Below are 25,574 nucleotides of genomic sequence, written 5' to 3' on the forward strand. Positions count from 1 at the left end.
GGTGCTCCAAGACGTCGACCAGGTGCCCGAGCGCCGCGAGAACGCGTACGCGTGGCGCGACGAGCCGACGCTGCTCCTCGGCGCGACGTCGCAGTGGCAGTACAAGGTCTCGTCCAACGAGTCGCACGTCGTCGGCGGCGCGTTCCAGATCTCGCACGCGGAGTACTCGGACGTCGGCGGCTACTCGAACCTCTTCGAGGGCTGGGGCATGGAGGACCACAACATGGGCTGGCGCGTGCGCAAGCACATGGGCTACGGGAAGCTGGATGGAAACATTGGTCGCTACACGGCGCTGGCGCACGAGCGCGTCAAGGGCCTGGATCGCACGGAGGCCTTTGGGCGCAACGCCGAGAACGCGGAGCGGGACCTGTCGCGCGGCGTCGACGAGGTCCGCTTCACCGCGCTCGCCGAATCCGCGACGCCCTGCGGCGACGAGTGCGCCGGGATCGCGACGGAGGCGCTCTGCGCGTCCGCGCGCGCGAACGCGACGGCGCTGGATTCGATCTTCGCGGCCGTCGCGGCCCACGACCGGACCGACGCGAAGCCCGGCGACGTGGCCGCGGCGCGCGACGCGCTCGCGGCGGTGCGGGCCGACGCCGGGGCCCGGCGGCGATGCGCGTGGCAGGAGGAGCGCTGCGTCAGCAAGGCGAGCGTGCGACGCGCGCTCGTGCGGCTCGATCCGAGTCCGCCGGAGCCGGCCGACCCGCCCGGGGCCACGGTCGGAACTCGTGGAGGTCACAGTGGAGTGAGTGCGGGGAAACGCGAGCCTCCTACTTACTAGACAAGTAAGACTTTGCTCAGTGCTTCGGCTCGCCGCCGTGACGGGAGGTCGCCGCGGTCAGGCCGCGGTGGCCAGCGACCCCCTGAGCGACCCCCCCGGCCACGGGCGGCGAGGCAGCCCCGAATCACTCGGCGGATATCCAACTTGTACAGGGCTGTGGACGCCGTCGCGCGCGCCGCGCGCCGCGCGCGCTGTGTGTCGATCGCGCGGCCGTGACGACGCGGTCGTAAAAAAAAAAATGTACGCGGAATTCCCGAATGCAGCGCTGCCGCTCGTCGAGGTGCGCGAGGGCCCGAGCGAGGGCCCGGCGGGCTGGTCCATGAGCGCCAACGACGACACGCTGAAGCTCCTCTCGACCATCGAGGAGCGCGTCTGCGTCGTCACCGTCGTCGGCCTCTACCGGTCCGGCAAGTCGTCGCTGCTCAACTGGCTCCGCGACCCGGAGAAGCCCGGCGGCTTCGCGGTCGGCCACGGCGTGTCGCGCTGCACCAAGGGCATCTGGGTCTGGGGCCGGCCGGCGGCGATCACGCTCGAGGACGGGAGCTCCGCGGCGCTGCTGCTCCTGGACACGGAGGGCCTCGGCGGCCTCGGCGTCGACGGGTCCTACGACGCGACGATCTTCTCGCTGGCCGCGCTGCTCGCGTCGACGCTCGCCTACAACTCGCTCGGCGCGCTCGACGAGCACGCCATCTCGAACCTCGGCTTCGTCGCGCGGCTCAGCGCGTCCGTGCGCGCGCGGCCCGCGGAGCGCGCGGACCGCGACGACGCCGTCGCCGCGAGCCAGGCGCGCCACGAGCTCTCGCGGCACCTGCCGGCCTTCCTCTGGGTCCTGCGCGACTTCGCCCTGGACCTCGTCGACGAGGACGGCACGGCGATCGACAGCGACGCGTACCTCGAGCGCGCGCTGGCGCCGCGGGGCAACTCGTCCCAGGACTCGACGCGGCACGCGCTCCTCGGCTACTTCGCGCGGCGCGGCTGCGCGACGCTGCCGCGGCCCCACGACTCCGAGGCGGCCCTGAACGGCGGCGCGACGCTCACGCCGCGGCCCGCCTTCGTCGGCGCGCTCGACGCGCTCCGCGAGCGGCTCTTCGCCGGCGCGCAGCCGAAGCGCGTCGACGGCGTGCCGCTCCGGGGCGGCACGTTCGGCGCGCTCGTGTCGCGCTACGTCCGCGCGTTCGCCGAGGGCGCGACCCCCACGATCCAGACGGCCTGGGCCGACGTCGTGCGGCGGGAGCTGGCGACGGCCGTGGACCGGGGCTGCGACGCGCACGCGCGCGCGCTCGGCGGCGCGGCGGAGGACGAGGCCGCGTTCCACGCGGCGCACGTCGCGGGCTGCCGGGCCTGCGACGACGCGCTGCGGGCCCACGGCGGCGACGTCGTCGGCGGCGGCGGCGGCGACCTCCGGCGCGCCCTCGGCGAGGCGCGCGCGCGCTGCGACGCGGCGCGCGACGCCGCGCTCCGCGCGCGGCGCGACGCCGCGCGCGCGCGGCTCCGCGAGTGCACGCGGCGCCTCGAGGACGTCGCCCTGGGCCCCCGGGCGCGGGCGACGCTCGACGGGAGCGCCCTGGCCTACGCCGACGGCGACGACGCGGAGCGCCACGTCCGCGGCGCGGTGTCGGCGGACGCCGTGCGAGACGCGTGCGCCGCGTGCGCGCCGCGCGACGCGTTCGCCGCCGTGGCCTTCGGCGTCGCGTCGTCCTTCGAGGCGTGCCGCGCGCTCCTCGACGCCGCGGAGCGCGGCGCCGACGCCGCGGCCGCGTCGACGGCCGCGGAGCTCGGCGGTCTCCGCGCGCGCGTCGCGCGCCTCGAGGGCACCGAGGCCGCGGTCGAGGCGGGCGCCGAGGCGTGCCGGCGCCGGTCCGTGGCCGACCGCGCCGACGCGACGCGGCTGCGGGCCCGCGTCGGCGCCCTCGAGGCCGAGCTCGGCGAGCAGCGCGACGTCAACGCGGCGCTCGGCTACGAGGCGGAGAGCGCGAAGGCGGAGCTCGAGGACGCGACGGCGGCCCTCGCGTCCGAGGAGGCCTGGCAGCGCGACCTCCAGGACCGCCTCGACGAGAAGATCAGCGAGCACGCCGCGAGCCAGCGCGCGCTCCGGGAGAAGGTCGCGCTCCTCGAGACGCGGTCGAACCACTACCAGCGCAAGGCGCGGCGCTACACGGTGCTGGACCTGCTCCTCGAGAACGCCGACGACGCGGCGGAGAAGCTCGACGCGTCGACGGAGGAGTTCGAGACCTTCCTCGTCGACCTCGACATGGGCCTGGACCTGCTCCCGAAGCTCCGCGAGCTCGGCGCCAAGTCCGTCGACGACCTCCGCTACCTCGAGCCCGAGGACTTCGACGACCTCGACCTGCCCCTCGTCAAGCGCCGGCGCCTCGCCGACGCCGTCGTCGACGTCAAGGCGCACCTCAACGGCCGGGGCCGCCGGCGAAACCCCGAGGGCTGCGCCCTCGCGTAAACGTCAAGGAGAAGTGCAAGGAGTTTCCAAATCCGGACGCTGTCCCGTCTTGCCGTCCCGGGGCAGCGCGTCCAAAGAGGTGGGGCGCCCTTTTCGCGCGGCGCTGAGGCGGCGCCGAGGGATGGCCTGAGCGGCCGAGAACCCTCGCGGAACCCGCCGCCGCCCAAAGCGTCGCGGCGCGCGGCAGAGCGGGCCCGCGGGCCGCCACAGGGGGGAGGCAGCCCGCCGGGCCGCGGCGGAGCCGCCGGCGCTACCGAGGTAGAGCGCCATGGCCGTCGCGGCGATCCACGCCGCGCGGCGGAAGCGGCGCCAGTCGACGACCTACCTCGCGCCGACGTCCTACGAGAAGCGGCGCGCGAGCTCCCTCGCGACGCGGCGCCGCCACGTGCAGATCGAGCACCGCGCGTCCGTGCTGCTCAAGGACCTCGAGACCGCGGGCCTCGTCGCGGCGGGCAGCGCGGCGAGCCAGCCGCGGTGGAAGTTGCGGCTCCAGGAGTACTACGAGCACCACGCCTTCCAGGTGCTCGTCGCGACGCTCATCGTCGCGAATTTCGTGATGTCGATCGTCGAGAAGCAGCTCTGGCCGTCCGCGGACCCGGCCGTGCCCGGCGGGCGCGCCTACCGCAGGCGCTTCACCGCGCTCGAGAACACGTTCAACGCGCTCTTCACGGTCGAGCTCGCCTTCAACATGGTCGCGTTCTGGTGGCGCGACTTCTGGCGGTCGAACTGGAACGTCTTCGACTTCGTCACCGTGACGACGTCCTGGCTCTTCTTCTTCGACACGCCCCTGCCCGGCCCGCTGTCGAACCTGCGCATGGTGCGGGCTTTGAGAGTCTTCCGGCTCTTCAAGCGCGTCGAGTCGCTGCGGAAGATCATCGAGTCGATGGCGAACGCGCTCGTGGGGCTGCTCAACGCGTGCCTCATCCTGTTCATCGTCATGTGCATCTACGCGATTTTAGGCGTCGACTTCTTCGGCCACATCGGCAAGAACGGCGACGTCGAGTTCGAGTGGTGCGCCGAGGGCGCCGCGGGCGCGCGGAGCCGGCGGCTCGCGTGGAACGCGACGGGCGGCGAATTCTACGAGGCGGCGCTCGACGCGTGCCCGGCCTGGTACACGCGGCGCGGCGAGGAGTTCGGCCACGAGTACTTCGGGACCTTCTTCAAGGCCATGTTCACCATGCTGCAGATTTTGGCGGAGGACGAGTACCTCGAGGCCGTCGGGCGGCCGCTCCTCGCGAACGCGGGGCCCTTCCGCACGGGGCTCTTCCTCGGGACCTACTACATGGCCGTGACGACGATCCTGCTCAACGTCGTCGTCGCCGTGCTCCTCGACAAGATGGTCGACGACGAGGAGGAGGACAGCGACGACGAGGACGACGAGGAGGACCCGTTCTTCGTCGCGCAGGAGCGGCGCATCATCGAGGAGGTGCACCGCCGCGCGCGCGAGGCCGGGCGGCCGCCGCCCGTGATCCCGAACCTCCGGGGCGTCGACGACGTCGACGGCGGCGGCCGCGCGTCGGCCGCCGCCGCCAAGGGGCGGACGACGCTCCAGCGCCGGCGGCAGAAGAAGCTCGACAAGGCCGAGAACAAGAAGCAGGAGCGGCTCACGATGCAGTCCTTCTCGAAGATGAAGTCGAAGCAGCTCACGCGCGCCGCGTCCCTCGACGAGGGCGACGACCGCGACTCCGACTCGGAGAGCGACAGCGACGGCGACAGCGACGGCGAGAGCGAGAGCGACGGCGACGGCGACGGCGACGGCGACGCGCTCGCGCTCGCGCGCGCGGCGCCCGTCCCCGGGGCCATCGCCGAGGAAGACGAGGAGGACGACGACGAGGAGGAGGAGAAGAGCGACGCGTCCGACGACGACGGCGACGGCGACGAGGAGGAGGAGGAGTACGCGGACTTTGACGTCGAGGACCACGTCGCCGCGCTCCGCGCCGAGATCTCCGCGACGCGCGCGATGAACGACGCGATCCTCGAGGCGATCCCCGCCGTCGCGGACAAGCTCGGCCTCCGGCGACCACGGTCCCTGCCCCCGGGGGGGCGGCCCGCGGCCGCCCGCGGCGCGGCGCCCGCGGCGCCCGCGGAAGAGGACGAGAAGGAGAGCGACGAGCCCGGGCGACGGCGGGGCGAGGACCCGCCCAAAATGCTTCGCGTTCATCACGAACCGGAGGTCCGCGGCCAGGAGGACGAGAAGGAGAGCGACGAGCCCAGGGACGAGGCGCCGCCCGCGCCGGACCCGCCGCCGGACGTCGCGCGGGAGGGGGAGGGCCGCGACCGGCCCGCGGATTAACGGTGTTTTAGGCGATCGCGAGCTTGAGTCGGTCGATGATGCCCGACGGGGCCGCGGCGTCGAGGATCTCCGCGACGGTGTGGCCCTTGCCGTCGCGGAGATCCTTGTCCGCGCCCGCGGCGATGAGCTCCTTGACAGCCGCGACGGACGCCATCTCGACGGCCCAATGGAGCGCCGTCTTGCCGTAGGGGTCCGGCGCGTCGAGGTCCTTCTTCGCGAGCTTCGGGATCAAAAGCTGGAGGTACTCCGACTTGTTCCAGCTCGCGAACTTGTGCAGCGCCGTGAGCCCGTAGGCGTCGGCGCCCGCGGGGTCGATCTTCGCCGGGTTCTCCAGGTGCGCGGCGATGGCCGCGAGGTCGCCCGGGAAGTCGACGAGTTTGGACAGCGCGGTGCGGCCGTCCGTCGGCCGGGACGCGGCCGTCGCCGTCGTCGCGCCCTCGCCCGCGCGGAACATCTTCTTCTCGACCGTCGTCGCCTTCTTGAGCTTCACGGCGCCGAGCTGGCCGAAGATCGACTTCTTCGCGGCCTTGTTCGCCTCGTCGTTGTGCTCCTTCTTTTTGTTCATGGCGTCGTAGTCGAGCCGGAGCCGCTCGAGCTCCGCGACGAGGTCCGGCTTGTCCGCGAGGTGCGCGTCGAAGACGGCGACGAGCGGGTTCTCCGCGTTGTCGTGCGACACGGTCTTGGGCGCGCGGCCCCACTGGTCCGTGCGCGTCATCGACGCGCCGTTCGCCAGCAGCAGGCCCGCGGCCGCGGCGGCGCCCTTGTCCCCCGATCCCGCGCAGAGGTGGAGCGGCGTCTCCTTGAAGCCGTTCGCCGCGTTGACGTCCGCGCGGCCGTCGGCGAAGAGGAGCTTGAGCGCCTCCTGCGCGGCGTAGAGCGCGGCCATGTGCAGGCCCGTGTCGCCGCGCGGGCTCCGGAGGTGGACGTCGACGCGCGCGTCGGCGAGCAGCACGCGCAGCAGCGGCGCGTCGTCGTTGAGGCAGGCGTAGTGGAAGGCGCTCCGGCCGTCCTTGTCGATGGCGTTGATCGTCGACGCCGCGAGGCCACCGTCCGTCAGCAGGTGCTTGACCTCGTCGAGGTCGCCGCAGGCCGCGGCGTCGACGAAGGCGCGCGAGCCGACCTGCGAGGCCATGGGTGGTCTTGCTGCGTGCTTGTGGTGCGACTGCGACCAAAGCCGGGGCGCGCGCGTGAGAGCTCGATGCTGGAATTACCACAAGACAGCGATCACTTCACTTGCACAGGTGTTGCCCTATATAAAGAGCTTCTGCAATCGCCCCGCCATTCGCGCTGCCCGTGGGCAGGAAGCAGGAAGGAGTCGTTCGATTCGACGCCGCGTCGCGGCAGCGCTCCCATGACCAGCGCGCCGCCGGCGAAGCGGTCGCGGCAGGAGATCGCCGAGGCGGTCTACGCGGACCAGGTCATCAGCATCGAGGTCGGCGAGCGCACGTTCAAGGCTTTGCGGCGGACCTGGACGCTCGTGGAGGCGAGCGTGCTCGGCGTCGCCGTGTCGCTCGTGCCCGCGGCCAAGGAGCCGGCGACGCTGGACCACTTCTTCGACGAGCCGCCCGAGGCCTTTGCGCTCGTGCTGGGCCACCTGCGGTCGAACTGCCGCAACGTCGAGGCGCCCGCGTGCGACCGCGCGCTCGAGGGCTACTGGGCGACGGCGAAGAAGCTGGGCTTCGCGCGCCTCGCCGCGCACCTCGAGCTCGAGCGGCTGCGGCGGTCGCTCGAGCGCGAGGCGGCCTACCTCGACGCGCAGATCTCGCGGTGCCGCCACTGCCTCGCCGCGTGGCGCCGGCGCTGCCGGAGCGTGGACGTGAAGCCCCTCGTCGTCGACGCCGAGGACTTTAGCGAGCGCGCCGTCGGCGCCGTGCTCAACGACGACCGCGACGACCTCAACTTCCCGCGGAAGTTCGCGGTCAAGGCCGCCGTCGCCGCGGCGGCGGACCCCGCGGGCGACGCGCTCGAGGGCCAGGGCGGCTCGAAGGTCTGCCTCGTGCTCGAGTCGGAGCGGCAGATGCACGACCACATCGAGGACCTGCCGTCGAACTTCAAGTTCGCCGCGCGGCTCCAGGAGGACCTCATCTACCGCCGGCTCGGGCTCCAGCGCCTGCTCAGCCGCCTGCCCGCCGCGCTCCGCGCGCGGAGCGCCGCCGTGTCGTCCACGGCGTCGACGCGGGCCCTCTTCCGCGACCTCTACGCCTTCCAGGGCCACGAGCTCAACGAGAGCGACCGCGTCGAGGAGGTCGAGTTCGAGGCGCCGCTCTACGGCAAGGCGGGCAACCCGGAGGGCGGCGCGTTCGAGCGCCTGCCCGGCGGGCCCGACGACGACGCCGAGGCGACGCACCCGGGGGACCACACCTGGGCCTACGAGTACGACGGCGACCAGGACGCGCCCTGGTTCGACGCCGGCGCGGACGAGCGCGCGCGCCACGACGCCGTCGACCGCCTCCTCGCGGACCTGGGGGCCGAGTGACGCCGTAGGGGTTGGGGGAAGTGGAGGTGGGGCCGCTTGCTGAGCCGGGGATCTCCGCCCCTCTAGTCGAAGGACACCTTGGTGCCGCCGAAGGTGGCGATGGCGCCGCCGGCCTTCTTGAGGCCGCCGCCGCCCTTGCCCTTGCCGCCGCCGGCGCCGCGGCCCTTGCCCTTGCCCTTGCCGCCGGCGCCGCGGCCCTTGCCGCCGCCGCCGCGGCCGCCGCCGCCCGAGGGCGAGCCCCACTCGCCCTTGCCGCCGCCGCCGCCGCCCGAGGGCGAGCCCCACTCGCGCTGCTTGGGGACGGAGTAGTCGACGCGGATGGGCCGGCCGCCGACGGGCGTGCCCGCGAGGGCGACGGCGGCCTCGGCGGCCTCGGCGGAGTCGAAGTCGACGTGGCCGAAGCCGCGGAAGTCGCCCGTCTCGCGGTCCGTCGCGAAGCGGATGTTCGAGATCTCGCCGCAGGGCGCGAAGGTCGCGCGGACCTCGTCCTCGGTCACGGTCCAGGACAGGTTGCCGATGAAGATGGACGACGCCTGCTCCGTGTTCGGCTTGGCCTCGCCCTGGTTGTTGTCGCGGCGGCCGTGCTCGCCCTTGATGACCTTGATCCAGCGCTCGCTGCCGGGGAACGTCTCGCCGTTCATGCCCAGGGCGGCCTCGGCGGGCGCCCACTCCTTGAAGACGACGAAGGCCGTGCCCGACGCGCGGCCGTCCCAGCCCACGGGCAGCTCGACGGACTCGATGGACCCGCAGCCCTCCATCCACGACCGGATCTCCGACTCCTCCGTGCTCCAGGGCAGGCCCTGGAGGTAGACCGTGCGGCCCGCCGCGTCGCCCTGGTCCTCCTCGGCCGCCGCGGGCGCCGTCTTCGCCTTCTTCGCCGGCGGCTCCGCGGCCTCGTCGTCGTCGTCGTCGTCGGAGCTGTCGTCGTCGTCGTCGGAGCTGTCGTCGTCGGACGACTCCGCCGCGGCCGCCTTCTTGGCCGCGGGCTTCGCCGCCTCCTCCTCGTCCGAGGAGTCGTCGTCGTCGGAGCTGTCGTCGTCGGACGACTCGTCCATCTTGGCCGCCTTCTTGGCCGCCGCGGGCTTGGCCGCCGCCTCCTCCTCGTCCGAGGAGTCGTCGCTGTCGTCCGAGTCGTCGGACGACTCCTCCTTCTTGGCGGCGGCCTTCTTGGCCGGCGCGGGCTTGGCCTCCTCCTCGTCGGAGTCGCTGTCGTCCGAGTCGTCGCTGTCGTCGGAGGAATCCTCCTTGGCCGCGGCCTTCTTGGCCGGCGCGGGCTTGGCGGCCTCCTCCTCCTCGTCCGAGGAGTCGTCGCTGTCGTCGCTGTCGTCGGACGACTCCTCCTTGGCCGCGGCCTTCTTGGCCGGCGCGGGCTTGGCGGCCTCCTCCTCGTCGCTGTCGTCCGAGTCGTCGCTGTCGTCGCTGTCGTCGGAGGACTCCTCCTTCTTGGCGGCGGCCTTCTTGGCCGGCGCGGGCTTGGCCTCCTCCTCGTCGGAGTCGCTGTCGTCGCTGTCGTCCGAGTCGACGTCCATCGCGGCGGCCTTGGCGGCGGGCGCCTCGTCCTCCTCGTCGTCGCTGTCGCTGTCGTCCGAGTCGGAGCTGTCGTCGTCGGAGCTCTCGGCCTTGGCCGCGGCCTTCTTGACGGGCGCGGGCTTGACGGCGACCTCCTCGTCGGACGAGTCGCTGTCGCTGTCGTCGGAGTCGGCGCTGGACTCCTCCGGGTCGGGCTTCGGCGGCGGCGGCTTGACCGCCTTCTTCGTCTTCTTGTCGGTCTTCGCCGGGGCCGACTTCGCCGTCTTCTTCGTCACCTTGGCCGTCATGATTGCGTAAACCTGCGACGCGCGACGGAGTGAGCGCACCGCGAGCGTAGGCGCGGTGGCGGTGCCCGCGCGTGGCAGCGCGGCGTGTTGGCGCGCGGTGCGGCGCGGGTAGGGAGGTGTGGACGCACCGCTGTGGTTGCTTGCGGCGATGTCGAGCTGGTTGGTGGACACTGAAAGCTGGGATCCCGTATCGCCGGATTGAGGCGCCTCGGCGGAACCATCGGCTCATTGAAGGGAAACAATCGCATTTTAGAGTACGGGCTGCCCGGAGCCATGATGGAAGCTCCCCACGATACCTACCAGTCGGCGCCGCTCGTCGGCGCCGTGGACCTCCGCGACGCGAAGCGGTCGTCGCCCTTCCGCGGCGTCGCCGTCGCCGCCGCGGCCCTGCTGGCCCTCGCCGGCGCCGCGGGCGCGCTGCGCGGTGCGGCGCCGGCGCTGTCGGCGGACCTCATGGCGTCCAAGGGCGAGTGCGACGTGAGCCTCGACTTCCTCCAGGTGCCCGACGGCAAGAACGCGAGCATGCTCTGGGCCCACATGGGCGTCACGGTCGTGAGCACGTGCACGACGGACGTCGACGTCCTCGTCAAGTACAAGGCCGACGGGTCGACGATGGCGGACCTCTGGGCGTCCAAGGCCACGCTCGTGCCCGGCGGCACGGGCACGTTCACGCTCGCGCGCCTCCGGCCCAAGGCCAAGTACGGCTACTGGATCTACGTGTCCCAGAGCGGCAAGGCCAACGAGAACATGTACATGATGCTCAACGGCACGTTCACGTCCGCGTCGACGGGCGTGCCGCGCTTCGACGACGGGCCCCTGGCGACCGTGACGGGCACGCCGTCGTGGCAGACGTTGAGCTTCAAGTACGCCGCGGACGTGGCCGTGGCCAAGGTCGAGGACGCCGTCGTCGACCAGCCGTCGGGGCCGACGCGGCGGCTCCAGGACGCGCCCGCGGTGCCCGCGGACGACGACGACGCCGCGGGCTTCGCGGCCGAGGGCCTCGTCGCCATCGACACCGAGGGCTACGTCGTCTTCTACTACCGCGGCACGGGCATCGTCGCCTGGGACGGCACGGACGCGGAGACGCTCGTGTTGACGAAGGAGCTCGAGGGCGGCGCGAAGGCCTACGTCGACGGCGACGGCGCCACGTGGACCGGCGACACGGCCTTCCTCGAGATCGACGCCAAGGGCATCATGCAGCACCAGACCGTCGTCGAGTGCAGCGGCAAGCCCCTCAACAGCAACGGCCTCACGCACGAGGCCGCGTACGACAAGGAGACGGGCAACGTGCTGTCGCTCATGTCCAAGTACGGCCGCTTCCCCAACGTCACGGTCCTCGACACGGCGGGCCACTACAAGGCCGAGAACTTCGTGGGCGAGTCCGTGGTCATGTGGAACCGCCACAAGGGCACGTACGAGACCGTCCTCGACGTCTTCGACTACGCGACGCCCGAGACGGACATGTTCGCCTCGCCCGCGTGGTACAAGGAGGCGAAGAAGGAGTCGTGCTCGGGCAAGAAGAAGATCGAGGCCGTCGAGTTCTCCAAGCTCGACAGCGTGTCCGTCGGCCCGTCGGGCAACTACGTCGTCACGTCGAAGAACCTCAACGCGATCTTCTCCTTCTCCCGCAACCCCGTCGCGCTCGAGTGGACCCTGTCGCCGTCCATCGACTCGGACTACGCCTTCGACAAGGCCGCCGACGCGTTCTACGGGCCCCAGGGCGCCCGGCAGCTCGCCGACGGCTCGCTGCTCGTCTTCGACGGCGGCTACGGCCGCCCGGGCTGCGGCGACTCCAACGACGCGGCGACCAAGTCCGTCGACGGCTGCTTCTCGCGCGTCGCCCGCTACTCCCTCGCGGAGGCGGCGTCGAAGCACGACGCCGCGACCGCGACGCTCGAGTGGCAGTTCGAGTACCCGCGGTCTCTGGAGGCGGGCGCGAACGCGACGACGTCCGCGGACGGCGGCCACGCGCTCTACGAGCAGGCCATGCTCCACGACCTCTACAACCCCATCGGCGGCTCCGTCTACGAGCTCGAGAAGGGCACGTTCCTCCTCGCCTTCGCCGAGGGCCTCGCGAACGACCGCAAGTACAACATGGAGGGCTCCATCGTCGCCGTCGAGGTCGACAAGCACGGCAACGTCGACGCCCTCGTCGACGTGCCCCACTCCGTCGAGTCCGGCGACCTCTCGAGCATGGGTTCCTACCGCGTGCTGCCCTGGGCGACCGTCGCGGGCGAGACGGTCCAGTTCCCGAGCGACAAGACCATCGTCGAATCCAAGTCCTCGTCCAAGTCCCCGAAGCTGTGAGAGCCCCCCCGTCCCGCGCCCCCCTCGCGAGGCGGCGCGGCGTAACGCAGTGTGTGCGCGAGAGGTGGGCGCGTTGGCGAGGGCCGGGCGGCGCCGCGCCGCCGGTGGACATGGCGGCGCGTCGCGACTACCCCGCTCGAGTACATCGGCGTTGGCGTTTTGGCGCAGCACGCTCTCTATACTCGTTAGATTCGCCTCGCCCCGACGCGCGTCTCGGGCGTCATCTCGTGAGCGCGTATCCATTTCCTAGTCGACCGCGCCACGTCGAGGCAGTCCTTCCACGTCACGTCGAGGCGCCGGCGCCACGTGAACGTGAGGCAATCCTTCATGACGTGATTGGCGGTCGCGTTGAAGCCGGAACCCGAAGAATACATCCCGAAGTCGAAGAACGTGATGGTCCCCGCCTCGTCCACGATGAGGTTGTTCTTGCCGTTGAAGATCTCGGTGGACGGCGTGAGCTCCTCGAGGTCGAGCACGGCGAAGATGTACTCGAGCTGGCGGCGAACGAAATCCTCGGTCAAATTGGGGTTGCCGTATTGTTTCAGTCTGCCGACTTCCTTGCCGAGTTTCTCCAGGTAGAGGGTCTGGCACGCGTCGTCGTGCCCCAAGAGCTTGACGAAGTGCGGGTACTTGGAGAGCGTCGACGTGATGTCGCGCTCGTGCCGGTAATTTTCAGACTGTGGAATATGCTTCTCGACGTAGTGGTGCTGCACGTGAACCCACCGGCCGCTGGCCCGCTTTTGCACGCCGGGGCTCTCGCGCGTCGTCGCGCAGTCGCCCAGCCGGACCTCGCCGAACGGCGTCGAGACGTTTCGCGCGGGCGCGCCGACGGGGTGCATCCACGGCTCGCGGTGGTCGTGCGGCCCGCGGTGGTCGTGCGGCCGGCCGCCTCCAGATGATATGTGACCGTGGCGCTCGGTTTGCGCGTGCGCAAGTGCGAGGAAGCGCAATCCTGTCGACATCGCGATGTGTTGCGCGAGGCGACACATCGTTGCGCGCCGCGGTGTGCTCGTCGGCCTCTTGTCGCGGCCTCGGTCGAGTTATCAGGCGTCGCTTGTCGGCCTCTTGTCGCGGCCTCGGTCGAGTTATCAGTGCATGTCGCCGCGTCCACCTCGTATTGCAAATCCACACAATATCCCAGTGGCCAAACGCTCGCCAGTCGGTGCCACTACGCCGTAGTCTACGGTGGCTAAAAAAGAGTGCTTAGCCCAGGAGTCCTCTTACCCGACTAACATATCCCGCCGGCGGGATATGTTAAAGGCCGCTTCAACTTGGACTTCAACCTCAAACCTTGCACTTCAACAGGGACCTCAACACAGCCGCTTGCCCTTCAAAAGGGACCTCAACACCTGCCGCCAACCCCCCTCTTCCCGGCGAGCATTTGTCGGGAGCATTGTCGGGCGACTGGTCGCCGCCTCCGGCCACCTCTTCACCCCGTCTCGTGCGTCCATACATCATCTCGTGCGTCCACCTCGTGCGTCCATATCGGTGCTCGTGTCGCTCCCCCGTGAACACCCTCGCCCTCGTCCCCGCCCCGGCAGTAGCCGCACGATGCGCGCGTGGTATTCGATCATCATCATGTTCCTCCTCGGGGGCCTCGCCCCGAAGGCGTCCGGGCAAGAGCTCGCCAAGCTCGTCGCGAGCGACGCCGCGGAGGAGGACTACTTCGGCCGGTCCGTCGCCGTCAGCGGCGACCTCGTCGTCGTCGGGGCGAACCAGAACGACGCCGCCGGCATCGACTCGGGCTCGGTCTACGTCTTCCGCACGACGAACGGCGGCGCCTCCTGGACGCAGGTCGCCAAGCTCGTCGCGAGCGACGCCGCGGCGGACGACGAATTCGGCGGCTCCGTCGCCGTCAGCGGCGACCTCGTCGTCGTCGGGGCGGACGAGAACGACGCCGCCGGCTCGGCCTACGTCTTCCGCACGACGAACGGCGGCGCGACCTGGACGCAGACCGCCAAGCTCCTCGCGAGCGACGCCGCGGCGGGCGACCGCTTCGGCTATTCCGTCGCCATCAGCGGCGACCTCGTCGTCGTCGGGGCGTTCTATGACGACGACGCCGGCTCCAACTCGGGCTCGGCCTACGTCTTCCGCACGACGAACGACGGCGCCTCTTGGACGCAGGTCGCCAAGCTCGTCGCGAGCGACGCCGCGGCGACCGACTACTTCGGCTACTCCGTCGCCGTCAGCGGCGACCTCGTCGTCGTCGGGGCGTACGGGAACGACGACGCCGGCTCCAAATCGGGCTCGGCCTACGTCTTCCGCACGACGAACGACGGCGCCTCTTGGACGCAGGTCGCCAAGCTCGTCGCGAGCGACGCCGCGGCGAGCGACTACTTCGGCCGGTCCGTCGCCGTCAGCGGCGACCTCGTCGTCGTCGGGGCGTACGGGAACGGCGACGCCGGCATCGGCTCGGGCTCGGCCTACGTCTTCCGCACGACGAACGACGGCGCCTCCTGGACGCAGGTCGCCAAGCTCGTCGCGAACGACGCCGCGGCGTACGACTACTTCGGCGACTCCGTCGCCGTCAGCGGCGACCTCGTCGTCGTCGGGGCGTGGGGGAACGCCGACGCCGGCGACTGGTCGGGCTCGGCCTACGTCTTCCGCACGACGAACGACGGCGCCTCCTGGACGGAGACCGCCAAGCTCGTCGCGTGCGACGCCGCGGCGGCGGACTCGTTCGGCGAATCCGTCGCCATCAGCGGCGACCTCGTCGTCCTCGGGGCGCGGCTGAACGACGACGCCGGCTCCGGCTCGGGCTCGGCCTACGTCTTCCGCACGACGAACGGCGCGGTCACGCCGACCTGCGGCAGCAGCACCGCCAGTGCCGTGAACATGATCGTCGTCGTGGCCGCGGTCGTCGCGGCCGTCGTCGCGGTTGCCATCGTCTGCGTCTGCATCAAGCGCCGCCGGACCAAGGCCGCCGCGGCTCGCGCGGACTTCAACGTCGAGGCGCCTCCGGATCGCGACGACGCCTTCGCGGGCGACGGCCTCGAGACGCGCTCCGTCAAGGAGCTCAAGGCCGAGGCGCAGATCCAAGCCTCCACCGGCGCGTCAAACGTCGCGGGCGCGGCGCGGCACTCCGCCTCGACGAAGACGCCCTCCGCGCCGCCCGCGAGCGCGAGTTTCGCGGCCGCGCCGCCGGCGGAGCCCGTGCCCAGCGCGCGGTACCAGCAGCTGATGCTCGAGTCGGAGGGCGTCGTCGCGCAGGGCATGAACGCGGTCCACGTCCTCCTCGCACTGGGGCAGGTGGCGGGCGGGCCGGTCGTTGGTCCGATCTGCGAGGTGGCCCGCGACATCCTTCGCTCCGTCGAGGAGCACTCGCGCAAGGCGGACGACGTCTTGATGGCCGGGCGAAGAGTCGTCGACGTCCTCGGCGCGTTGCAGCAGATGTCCAAGAACGCAGCGAAGCTCGAATTCGGGAACGCGGACCTCGTGGAGTCGAAGATGCGAACGCTGAAAGGCCTCCTGTGCGACTTCAAGCTGGCCGTCGACGCTTTCGGACGGGCGGGCTGGCTCAAGCGCGCTTTCCACCAGCGCGGGCACGTCAACTCGCTGACGAAGCTCGACAAGGAGATCGCGACGTGCCTCGAGAGCCTCAAGCTCGATTACAAGCTCGCGGTGGACGCCGATATTCTTCAGCGCACATATCAGATGGAACAGTCGATCACGATGCTCGTGGCGAAGCGCTGCTCCGAGACCCGCGAGGACCCGGCCGCGGCCGCCGCGATCCTCGCGCGGACTCCGGTCGCGATCGCGGAGGTCGTGGAGAACGCGCACGTGCCCGAGGACGAGCTCCTGATCGAGATGCGCGAGTTGAGTGGCGAGGTGAGCAAGGGCCTGGCCAAGATCATAGACTCCCATCACGAAATGCAGCAGGGCCACGCTACGATACTCGAAAAGTTGGAGACGTTGACGAAATGGGATCGCGCGCGCCGTCTCAAGGCGACGCACATGGAGGACAACGAGATCGAGCTCGATTTCGTCGAGGTGGAGCCGTTCGCGGGCGGTGGTCAGGGCAGCGTCCACAAAGCGGAGTACGCTGGCGAAATCGTGTGCCTCAAGAAGTTCTCGCTGGTCGGCGTCGGAGCGCAGTCCGCGCGCGACAGGATTGTCTCCAATTTCAAAAAAGAAGTCGGCATCATGGATAAGCTGCGCAAGCACCCGCGCACCGTCGACTTTGTTGGCATTTGCACCACGGATGCGAGCTTTGTCGGCATCGTCACGCAGTACCTGCCGAACGGGTCGCTCCGCGGCGTCCTCGACGACGCGCGCGGCGATGCCATCGCGCCCAAGATGCAATTCATCTGGGCCAAGGACATCGCCATCGGCATGGCCTACCTCCACAAGGAGGGTGTCTTGCATCGCGACCTCAAGAGTCAAAACGTGCTCCTGACGAACGAGTGGCGGTGCAAGATTACGGACTTTGGCATCAGTAAGTCAGAAGCCCTGAAGACTATAGCGACGACCTCAACCATGCACGGAGGAGCTGGGATCTCCGGCACGCTTCCGTTCACGGCGCCCGAGGCTTTCAGCTCCAGAGCACGGTTTACCGCGAAGTGCGACGTCTATGCTTACGCGATCGTGCTCTGGGAGATCTGGGACCGCGGAAAACCCTGGGACGGCCTCGATCTGCCGCAGATCTACACTGCGGTGTGTGTCGAACAGGAGCGCCCGAATGTGCCAGATTTGATGCCCGTCGAAGTGCGTGCGCTCATGTGTCGCGCCTGGTCTCACGACGCGGCCGCGAGGCCGGATTTCGAAGACATCGTGACGCAACTATATATTATCGAAGGCAAAGGGCTGTGACTGGGTCCACGCGTCCCTGGTGAGCAAGGTCTAGGAAAGCTCGGTCGCGATTCAGACATGTCTGAAAAGATTCGCGACTCCGCGATGATGCGCACCCTCATCTATATCAAGCACAAAATATAAAACTCTGTGCGTCTGAGGTCGCTCTATTATTTGATCTTTCTTTGAACCCGCGAGCTTGTAATTATCAGGAAAAGTTTGAATGCGCTTCAATTCTAAAAGAGATAAGCGACGTATGTTTAGCGGCTGATTAAATGATCACTTAATTAATGACATTTTAAATTTGGCCTTTCTAAAAGCTTGAAGTGCATTTTGAAGGAGCTTGAAATGCAATGACAAGGTAAGCGGCGGCGTTGAAGTTTGACCCGAAGACTTCATTTTGCTATTTTGAGGAAGCTTAGGTGCGGCGTTGAAGTTTGCCCCAAAGACTTCATTTTGCTATTTTAAGAAGCTGAAGGGGCGGCGTTGAAGTTTGCCCTTAATGTAACTTGAAGGGCAGTTTACTAGGACGAGGCAGTGGGGAAATTAAAATTGCAAAATCGTAAGGGGTTTGGGGTATTTTTTGGCTCCGCGGAAGGGTTCTAGAAGGCTTCTAGGAAGCTTCTGGGGGGCTTCTGGCACGTGGTATGGGGCGGCGTTGCAGTTTGCCCTTAAGAAAACTTGAAGGGCAGTTTACCAAGGCGAGGCAGTGGGGGAAATCAAAATTGTAAAATCGTAAGGGGTTTGGGGTATTTCGGGTCCGCGGAAGGGTTCTGGAAGGGTTCTGGAGGGCTTCTGGAGGGCTTCTGGCACGTGGCATGGGGCGGGTCGCGCCCCCTAAGGCGTGGGCGGCGCGTCAGAGGTCCCCGATGAGGCGTGAGCGGCGGTGTTGAGGTCCCTTTTGAAGGGCAAGCGGCTGTGTTGAGGTCCCTGTTGAAGTGCAAGGTTTGAGGTTGAAGTCCAAGTTGAAGCGGCCTTTAACATATCCCGCCGGCGGGATATGTTACGACTCTCCGCCCGGCGTCGCCAGACGCGCGGCGCCACGGCTCGCCCCGACGCGCGACTCAGACGAAGGTCGCGGTCGCCCGCGGCGGTCCGAACGGGTCTTCGTCGTCCTCCGTGTCGATGATGTCGCGGCGGAAGGCGTCCTGGCGGGAGCCCCAGGAGTGGCGCAGGAGGGAGCCCTGCTGCTTCGGGAGCGAGTCCGAGAGGGACGCGATGGGGTCGTCGGGCCGTAAGATCTTCGCGGCGCCGAAGGCCCGGTCCATCTCCGCGCGGAGCCGCGTCTCCGAGGCCAGCGGCGAGATGCGGTAGAGCATGCGCGTGTGGATGCGGTCCGCGCAGGGGATCAAAGCGATCGCGAGGACGCAGAGCATGACGGCGTGCGCGAGGAGCGCGTCGGCGAGGAACGCGAAGGCGAGCGCCGCGTCCGTCAGCGACCGGGCCGCGACGCCCGCGCGGCCGCCGCACGCGGCGCGGAGTGCGCTCGCGGCGGCGGCCGTCGACGTGAGCTTGAGGAGCGCGAAGCCGATCCAGCCCGCCGCGGGCATGGCCGTCGTCGCCGCCGCCGCGCCGACGACGCCCGCGAGCGCGAGGGCCGCGGCGAGCGGCGCGGGCCACCAGGGGGGCGGCCCGGGGGCCGCCCGCCCGGGGCGCGGCCCGGGGGCCGCGCGGAGCCGCGCGAGGAGCGCGCAGAGCGCCACGAACGCGACCTCGACGACGGGCGTCGCCGCGACGACGAGGCCGGCGGCGCCGAGGCCGCCCGACGCGGACCGCGCGCGCGGCAAGAAGACCGCCGCGGCGACGGCGAGCTTCGCGACGTCGCCGAGCGAGCCGTCGACCGCGCGCCGGAGCGCCGCGCTCCCGTCGGAGCGCGCCGGCGCGTGCGCGCGGAGCGACCACGCGCGCCAGTCGGTCCGCAGCCACGCGGCCCAGCTCCCGTACATGCCCGGGACCTCCGCGAGCAGGAACTGGTGCGGGTTGAACAGAAAGGGCGCGAAGGCCCAGGACCAGGCCGGGAAGCCGAGCGTGAGCCAGGCCGGCCACGCGCCGACGCCGCCCGCGGCCGCGGCGAGCGCGACGTAGAGCAGGACGCGGCAGCCGTCGCGGATGGCCTGGACGCAGTAGTTGCGGTAGAGCGCGTCGGGCGCCGTCCGCGCGATGGCGAGGCCGCGGCCCGTGGGGATGTAGGACGCGCCGCCGACCGTCAGCTCCCGGACGAGCGTCGCGCCCATGCACTTGGACTTGAAGCACTCGAAGGCCGGGCTCAGCGTCACGTACTGGAGCAGCACGCGCCAGACCGCGCGGCCCGCGCCCTCCTCGAGGCAGAGCTCGACGAGGAGGAGCGCGGCGGGCACGACCATGAAGACGACCGCGACCTTGGAGCAGAACTCGGCGAGGAGGACCTCGAGCCGCGCCTTCGCGGGGCCGCTCTCGTCGACGAGCGCGAGGGCCAGGAGGCCCAGGGCCGTGGCGTCCGTGCCGGCGCAGATGAGGACCTGGGTCACGAAGAAGCCGCAGTGCGCGACGTAGTTCGCGAGCATCTGCGTGAACGGGGCGAAGCGGCCGAGCCGGTAGACCTGGCGCGTGAGCAGCTGCTGCGCGTTGCCCTGGGCGAGCTTCGAGTAGAAGGACATGATGGAGTTGAAGTCGAGGTCCCGGCCCTTGCCGACCTGGCAGTACTCGCGGTGCACGATGGACCCGCCGCCGAGCTGCGTCGCGAAGCCCGAGAAGATGTCCTCGGAGAGGTGGAGGCCCCGCACGGCCTTGGACACGCCGCCCTGCTGCATCATCCTCAGCTTGTCCACGAAGTCCGGGTGGCCGTAGTGCTGCCGCGCGGACAGCGGGTTCGAGAGCACGCGCTGCACGAGCGTGCCGAAGACGGCCTCCTGGCTCGCCGCGAGGTCGCCGCAGGACCCGAGCGACGACGAGAAGATGTGCTCGCGGAAGCCCAGGATGGCGCAGCGCCGCGCGCCGCCCGCGCGCTCCACGTGGGCCTCGTTGAACTCCGCGAGGACGCAGTTGACCATGAGCGCGGTCTCGAGGTACGAGTCCTGGTTCGCGTCGATGCACTGGAGCACCTCGCCCGACGTGAAGATGAGGGCGTGGTTCTGGTTGTCGCCCTTGCCGTGGCCCAGGATCGGGTGGCCCGGGAGCCGCACGCGGTACCGCGGCGCGCGCGCGCCCGCGCCGTCCGCCTCGCAGCGCGCGTCGACGAGGCAGCTGTAGAACGCGCGGCCGTCCCGCTCGGCCGCCTCCTCGACGTAGGCGACCCGGAGGTTCGGGAACTCGTAGAAGAGCTCGTCGAGGCACTCGCGCTCCTCGGCCGTGAAGGACGGCAGGCGCTGCATGGCCACGACGAGCGAGAACTTGGAGTCGACGACCGCGTCGACCTCGGCCGACGTCATGGACGGGTTCTCCGCCGTGCAGAGCAGCTTGAGGGCGTCGCTGTACTTGTGGAGGCCCGAGATCGTGCGGTAGAGCGTCTGCGTGCGGCGGCTCGCCCAGCGGCGGAGGCGCCACGAGTCGTCGTCGCTGAGCGTGAGGCCGCGCGCGCGCGTGACCGCGCCGCGGCCCGCGACCGCGGCCCGCGTCGCCTCGCCGAGCTTCGTCTCCGAGTTGCGCTGCGCGGGCGACGCCCGGTCGTCGTACAGGCGGCTCGCGGCGGCGAAGCGCGCGAACTCGTCGGGGAAGAACTCTACGAGGAACGACAGGAGCGTCGGGCTCCCGTCGTCGCCGTCCGTGCCCACGAGGTCCTCGAGCCGCGCGTAGATGGTCTCGCCGTAGTGGGGCACGAGCACCGTGAGCGACGGCGAGTCGAGGACGCCCGGCGACGCGGGGAGCGACATGTTCGACGTGAGGAGCATGAAGTCGAGGCGGCGCCGCGCCTCCCCGTTCGCGGGCCAGCACTCCGCGGGGAGCCGCCGCGCCGTGCGCGGCATGCACTGGAGCGCCTCGCGCTCCGCCGGGCTCAGCAGCGCGTCGCGGGCCAGGTCCTCGACGATCGCGTGCCAGCCGCGCGAGAAGAGCGTCGGCGGGCCGCGATCGGGCTCGGACGGCGGCGCGTTCCAGCGGCCGAGCTCGGACGTGTGCGCCGTGACGAGGCCGCCGCCGACGTCGTTGGCGATCCAGGGGAAGGAGAACATCTTCGATGCTTCCGTCGTGCAGCAGGACCGCACGTAGCGCGAGACGCGCTTGGTGAGCCCGAGCACCGCCGCGCCGCGGATCGCGCCGCAAAACGCGAGCGCGACGGTGAACGCGAGGTAGTAGGACGCGACGAAGGCGCAGGCGACGGCCGCCGACGCGGCGGCGAGGGGCGCGACGACGAGCGACGGCGCGGCTGAAACGGCGGCGACCGCGCGCGCGTACGGTCTCGCGAGCGCGAAAAACGAGCCGACGCCGTGGAGCCCCAGGAACAGCGCCGTGAGCGCCCAGGCCGCGGCGCGCGTGCGTGCGTCGTCCTGCAAAATCTTGGCCACGGGCAGGCCCCGCTCGCAGCACGTCTCCGCGGAGAAGCCGAAGACGAGGACGAGGCTCGCGGCCGCGAAGACGCCGCACGTCACGACGACCGCCGCGTGAGAGTCGTCGAAGAAGAGGCGGTAGGCGACGGGCGCGACGACGGCGCCGACGTGGACGGCAGTGGCGACGTAGAGGCGCCGCGGGACGTGGCCGAAGGCGCCGCGGTGCGGGTGCAGCGACGCGTCGCACGCGTCCGACGCGAGCGCGAGCGCCGCGGACGCGGCGATGGGCAGGAAGACGTCGCCGGCGCCGGCCGTCCGGTCCTCGAGCGCCAGGGCGAGGTAGAGCAAATAGCCGAATTCCAGCGCCGCGAGGCTCAGGAACCGCGAGTGGCCCGCGACGAACGCGCGGACGTCGTGCGGCTCGCTGAAGGACTTGGCGCGCCGCATCGACGCGGCCCAGTCGCACGACCGCCTACACCGTTTCCCCGTCGAAACATAAACCCTCGAGGCGCGCCGCGGGACGCCGGGGCGCGCAGGAGGTCGTACCACGTGTGCGCCGGCAGGTCGACGATCTGCATGAACTCCGTGATCGTCGTGCGCCCCGCGCCGGCGTCGGCGCGGACGACGAGCGCGCGGAGCCGCCGCCGCGTCATGAGCTGCTCGTCGACGTCGTCGTAGTGCTGGTCCGTCACGTAGGACACGTCCTCCTTGAGCGTCGGCCGCGACGTCGCGCCCTTGACGGCCAGGCCCGCGTAGGTCCGCGAGAACATGTAGCGCCACAGCGGCGCGACGACGTCGTCGAGGTACGCGCCCGCGGCCGGCGCGCCGCGCTCCTTCGCGGCCCACCAGCGCCGCTTCGCGTGGCGAGCGGCGTGGAAGATGAGGTAGAGCGCCCGCGGCATGAAGCGCACGTTGCCTACCGAGTGACGATTCGTCGTCGTTTTCCCGGTCGAACGCTCTCGAACATCGTCACGGCCGCAGGACGCCGCACGTTGCCCGCCTCGCCCCAGACGAGGAGCCAGAGCGCGAGCTGCGACAGCTGCAGGTAGCTCGCGTCCGCGACCGCGCGCGCGGGCGAGTCCGCGCCCTCGGCGCGCACGGAGAGCCGCGCGGTCTCCTCGGGCGTCGGCGGGAAGAGCGCGGGCGGCGCGGGCGCCTCCTCGAGCTCCGTGTCCTCGAGCCAGGCCGCGTAGCCCTCGAGCGTCAGCCGGTGGAGCCGCGCCAGCGCCGTCTCCCGCGACTTCCAGCACCGCGTCTGCGACTCCAGCAGGGACAGCAGGTGCTCGAGCTGGCACGCGGCGCTCGCGGCCTGGAAGCCGAACTGCTCGACGTAGCCGTCGATGATCTGCGACGCGATGCGCCGGGCGGTCGCGGCGGGCAGGTCGTCGGTGTCCGCGGGCGCCCGTGGCATGGCCACCATCCCTTCTGATGAGTGGCGGGCAGCTTCGGTGTTTGTGGGTGCATCGTCAACCTCCGCCGCGACGGCCGCCTCAGGCTAGGGGGCGGCCTTTAAGGCGGCCGATTCGGCCGCCGCCTGGCTCGGTTCGCCGAGGTACCCCGCGAACCCCCCTGGATAAGCGGCAGCCTCGTCGGCCGCAAGGTACAGGACGCTCCGGTTGTTTGCAGCAGTCATTTATCAACAACGTTGTGCGCGAAAGACGACCCCGGGTCGATCGACGGGGATGGCATGGACAGGGGTGTGTACAGGGGAAGGGGGGACATGTGTGCATCTCACGCCGCCTCGGCGACGGCCGCGATCGCGTCTCGCGCCGCGTCTCGTCGCTTCGTCGCGAGGCCCGCGTCGCCGAGGTTGATTTTGAGGATATTGTTCTTGCCCGCGGGCCTCGGCATGATGTTCGTGCGGCAGAGCCACATGGTCGCGTGGTTCGGCACGACCTTGGTCTCCTCGAGCGAGACGAAGCCCGCCTTGGAGAGGTCGCGCTTGATGTTGCGCATGTAGCCCCAGACGTAGGGCTCGCCCTCGGCCATGGCCGGCGACGGCGAGTACTCCTGGGCGATGTCGAGGACCATGAGGAGGCCGCCGGGCCGGAGCACGCGCTTCGCCTCCGCGAGGAGCGCCGCGCGGCCCTGCTGCGGCACCTCGTGGAGCACGAACTGGATCGAGACGACGTCCGCGGACCCGTCGGCGAGGCCCGTGGCCTCGGCGTTCCGCTCCTTGAAGACGACGGGCTTCGCGCCGCCGACGACGTTCGTCAGGAGCCGCGCCGTGCGCAGGAACGGCGGCGACGTGTCGTACGCGAGCACGTCCGCCTCGGGGAACGCCGCGCGGAGGCCCCGCGTCGACGCGGCCGTGCCGCATCCCAGGTCCACGACGAGCGACGCCGCCGGCGCGGCGCCGGGGGCCACCGGCGCGGCGAGGCCGTCGACGGCGGCGACGGCGGACCGCGCGGCCGCGGCGCAGTCCGTGCGGATGTCGCGGCCGCCGTACGCCGCGACGTCGATGACCTTCGTGATGAGCGGCGCCATGACGCTCGCGATGAGCCCGCCGACGCCAATGTTCCCGCCCATGCCCTGGTGGATGCGCGGGTCGTACCAGTACTCGCGGTTCGTGCTGTACTCCTCAAGTTTCGCCGCGGCGTCGAGGTTCGTCCGCTGCGGCGGCGATGGCGGCGTTTTTTTGGTTGGCGGCTGTAGCGCGGAGGTCGCACAGAGGAGAAGGAGCACTGGTGCGAGTCTAGACATCGTCATGGCGTTGCACACGGCCATTTTCGCGGGCGCTGAACTTCGAACGCAGAGCCAGCTCAGCTTCTGTCGCTTATCCAGGGGGGTTCGTGGGGTACCTTGGCGAGCCGAGCCAGGTGGCGGCCGGAGGCCGCCCCCTAGCCGTCGCAGCGGAGGTTGGTCGTGAGGGTGGCGAGGGCGGCGCGGTCCGCGAGGCGGCGCGCGTCGTCTTCGAGTCGGTGGGAGAGGGCGCGGGCCTTGGACGTCCAGGTGCCGTCGACGAACTTGAGGCCGGAGATCAGGTAGCGCGCGCGGTACTTCGCGGCGGTGGTGCCCCACTCGCGGTGGAGCTCGTTGCTGAGCAGGGCTTTCGCCTGGTCGGGGCACGCGCAGCCCATGGAGATCCAACGCGACTCGGAGAGCGCGGTCGCGACGTCCGCGAGCAGGGACGAGACGTCCTTGGAGGCCTCGGAAAACTGGCCGAAGACGAGGCCGACGCAGCCGCCGAGGGAGCTCAGCGCGCGGAGCATCGGGCCGTCGGAGACGCCGTTGATCTCAACGTCGATCTGCTTCGCGTGCGCCTTGTATTCGTTGTCGACGTAGGACGCCCGCTTGTCCACGGGCGACGCGCCTCTCCGCGCGGACGCCGCGGTGGAGTAGTAGTTCGAGTCGGCGGCGGACCAGGCAAGCGTTTTCACGTCGAAGATGCGGCGGACCTTGTCGAGGGGCTCGACGGCGAGGTCCGGCGTCACGTTCTTGACGCGCCGTTCGACGTTGGAGAAGGGCACGAGCGCCGCGCGGTTGACGCCCGCGCCGTCGCCGGCGGTGGCGTCACGCGCGTCGCCGAGCATGACGGCCGCGTCGCGCTCCGAAGCCAGCCGCGCGCGGCCCGCGGCCGTGAGGCCCGTGGAGAAGAGCAAGCCCCGCGGCTCGCGCTGGGCCGGGAGCCCGGCCTGCCGCGCCGAGTCGTGGATCTGGGCGAGCACCGCGTTGTGGTAGTCCGTGCGTCGCGACTCGAGGTTGAGGATCGAGTGCTCGGTGCTGAGCTTCGCGCCGTACGCGTCGAGCTTCGCGCCGCCGGGCAGCGTGCGGCCGATGCAGAGAGGAGTCTTTAAGCGGCTAGCAGCCTACTAGGGGTGACTCCTCGCCAAACGCACCAGCTCTCTCCCTTCCCTGGCATGAGCACGTCCACGAAGAAGCAGCCAGCTGGGGACCGAGGCCTCCCTCGGCTTCTTTGCGCGTTCTGGTTCTTGCCGTTGACATTGTTTGTCAGCGGTGCAAAATTGAAAAAACGCGCGACGGGTAGGTCGCTGGCGGTACATATCGCGCTAACGTGCCCCTGACAACCGTGCGAATCGAAAGGAAGTTCGATTTCAGGGAGCTTGTGCGCGTGCGTGCCACGCGACCGTCATCCCCGCACTGGAGCATAATTCGACCTTCTTAAATCTCATACCCGTCGCTCACGCGGCCGAACTCGACGGCGTCGCCGTGCTCGTCGAAGTCGATGTCGGACGC

At 70.2% G+C, this 25,574-nt stretch overlaps 6 protein-coding genes across 6 annotated transcripts in view; 3 read left to right on the top strand and 3 right to left on the bottom strand.

Moving 5' to 3' along the window:
- Positions 1 to 1,100: 1,100 nt before the first annotated feature.
- Positions 1,101 to 1,502, top strand: AURANDRAFT_22961 (hypothetical protein; the record flags this gene model as incomplete). The annotated part of the gene is made up of 1 exon (XM_009036577.1): positions 1,101 to 1,502. A coding segment is annotated over one exon (402 nt), but the record flags the coding sequence as incomplete, so codon positions are not given.
- Positions 1,503 to 8,313: 6,811 nt separating this feature from the next.
- On the bottom strand, positions 8,314 to 8,532 carry AURANDRAFT_17857 (hypothetical protein; the record flags this gene model as incomplete). Its single annotated transcript, XM_009037079.1, has 1 exon — positions 8,314 to 8,532. A coding segment is annotated over one exon (219 nt), but the record flags the coding sequence as incomplete, so codon positions are not given.
- A 4,986-nt stretch (positions 8,533 to 13,518) lies between these two features.
- AURANDRAFT_52803 (hypothetical protein) lies at positions 13,519 to 15,261 on the top strand (the record flags this gene model as incomplete). The annotated part of the gene is made up of 1 exon (XM_009036578.1): positions 13,519 to 15,261. A coding segment is annotated over one exon (1,581 nt), but the record flags the coding sequence as incomplete, so codon positions are not given.
- Positions 15,262 to 15,484: 223 nt separating this feature from the next.
- AURANDRAFT_36667 (hypothetical protein) lies at positions 15,485 to 17,224 on the top strand (the record flags this gene model as incomplete). Its single annotated transcript, XM_009036579.1, has 1 exon — positions 15,485 to 17,224. One exon carries the CDS (start codon positions 15,520 to 15,522, stop codon positions 16,936 to 16,938), a length of 1,419 nt encoding a protein of 472 aa, XP_009034827.1.
- Positions 17,225 to 19,406: 2,182 nt separating this feature from the next.
- On the bottom strand, positions 19,407 to 20,429 carry AURANDRAFT_2915 (hypothetical protein; the record flags this gene model as incomplete). The annotated part of the gene is made up of 1 exon (XM_009036491.1): positions 19,407 to 20,429. A coding segment is annotated over one exon (1,023 nt), but the record flags the coding sequence as incomplete, so codon positions are not given.
- Positions 20,430 to 23,061: 2,632 nt separating this feature from the next.
- The window catches only part of AURANDRAFT_71115 (hypothetical protein), a gene marked incomplete at both ends in the record, with an annotated part of 4,101 nt that continues 1,588 nt past the window's right edge, over positions 23,062 to 25,574 (bottom strand). The window contains 2 exons of the mRNA XM_009037078.1: positions 23,062 to 23,990; positions 24,341 to 25,186. Of these exons, the coding sequence (XP_009035326.1) occupies positions 23,109 to 23,990; positions 24,341 to 25,186 (1,728 nt within the window). The remainder of the gene's footprint in view (positions 23,991 to 24,340; positions 25,187 to 25,574) is intronic.

This window comes from Aureococcus anophagefferens, assembly GCF_000186865.1.
Source record: "Aureococcus anophagefferens unplaced genomic scaffold AURANscaffold_5, whole genome shotgun sequence".
NCBI lineage: Eukaryota > Pelagophyceae > Pelagomonadales > Pelagomonadaceae > Aureococcus > Aureococcus anophagefferens.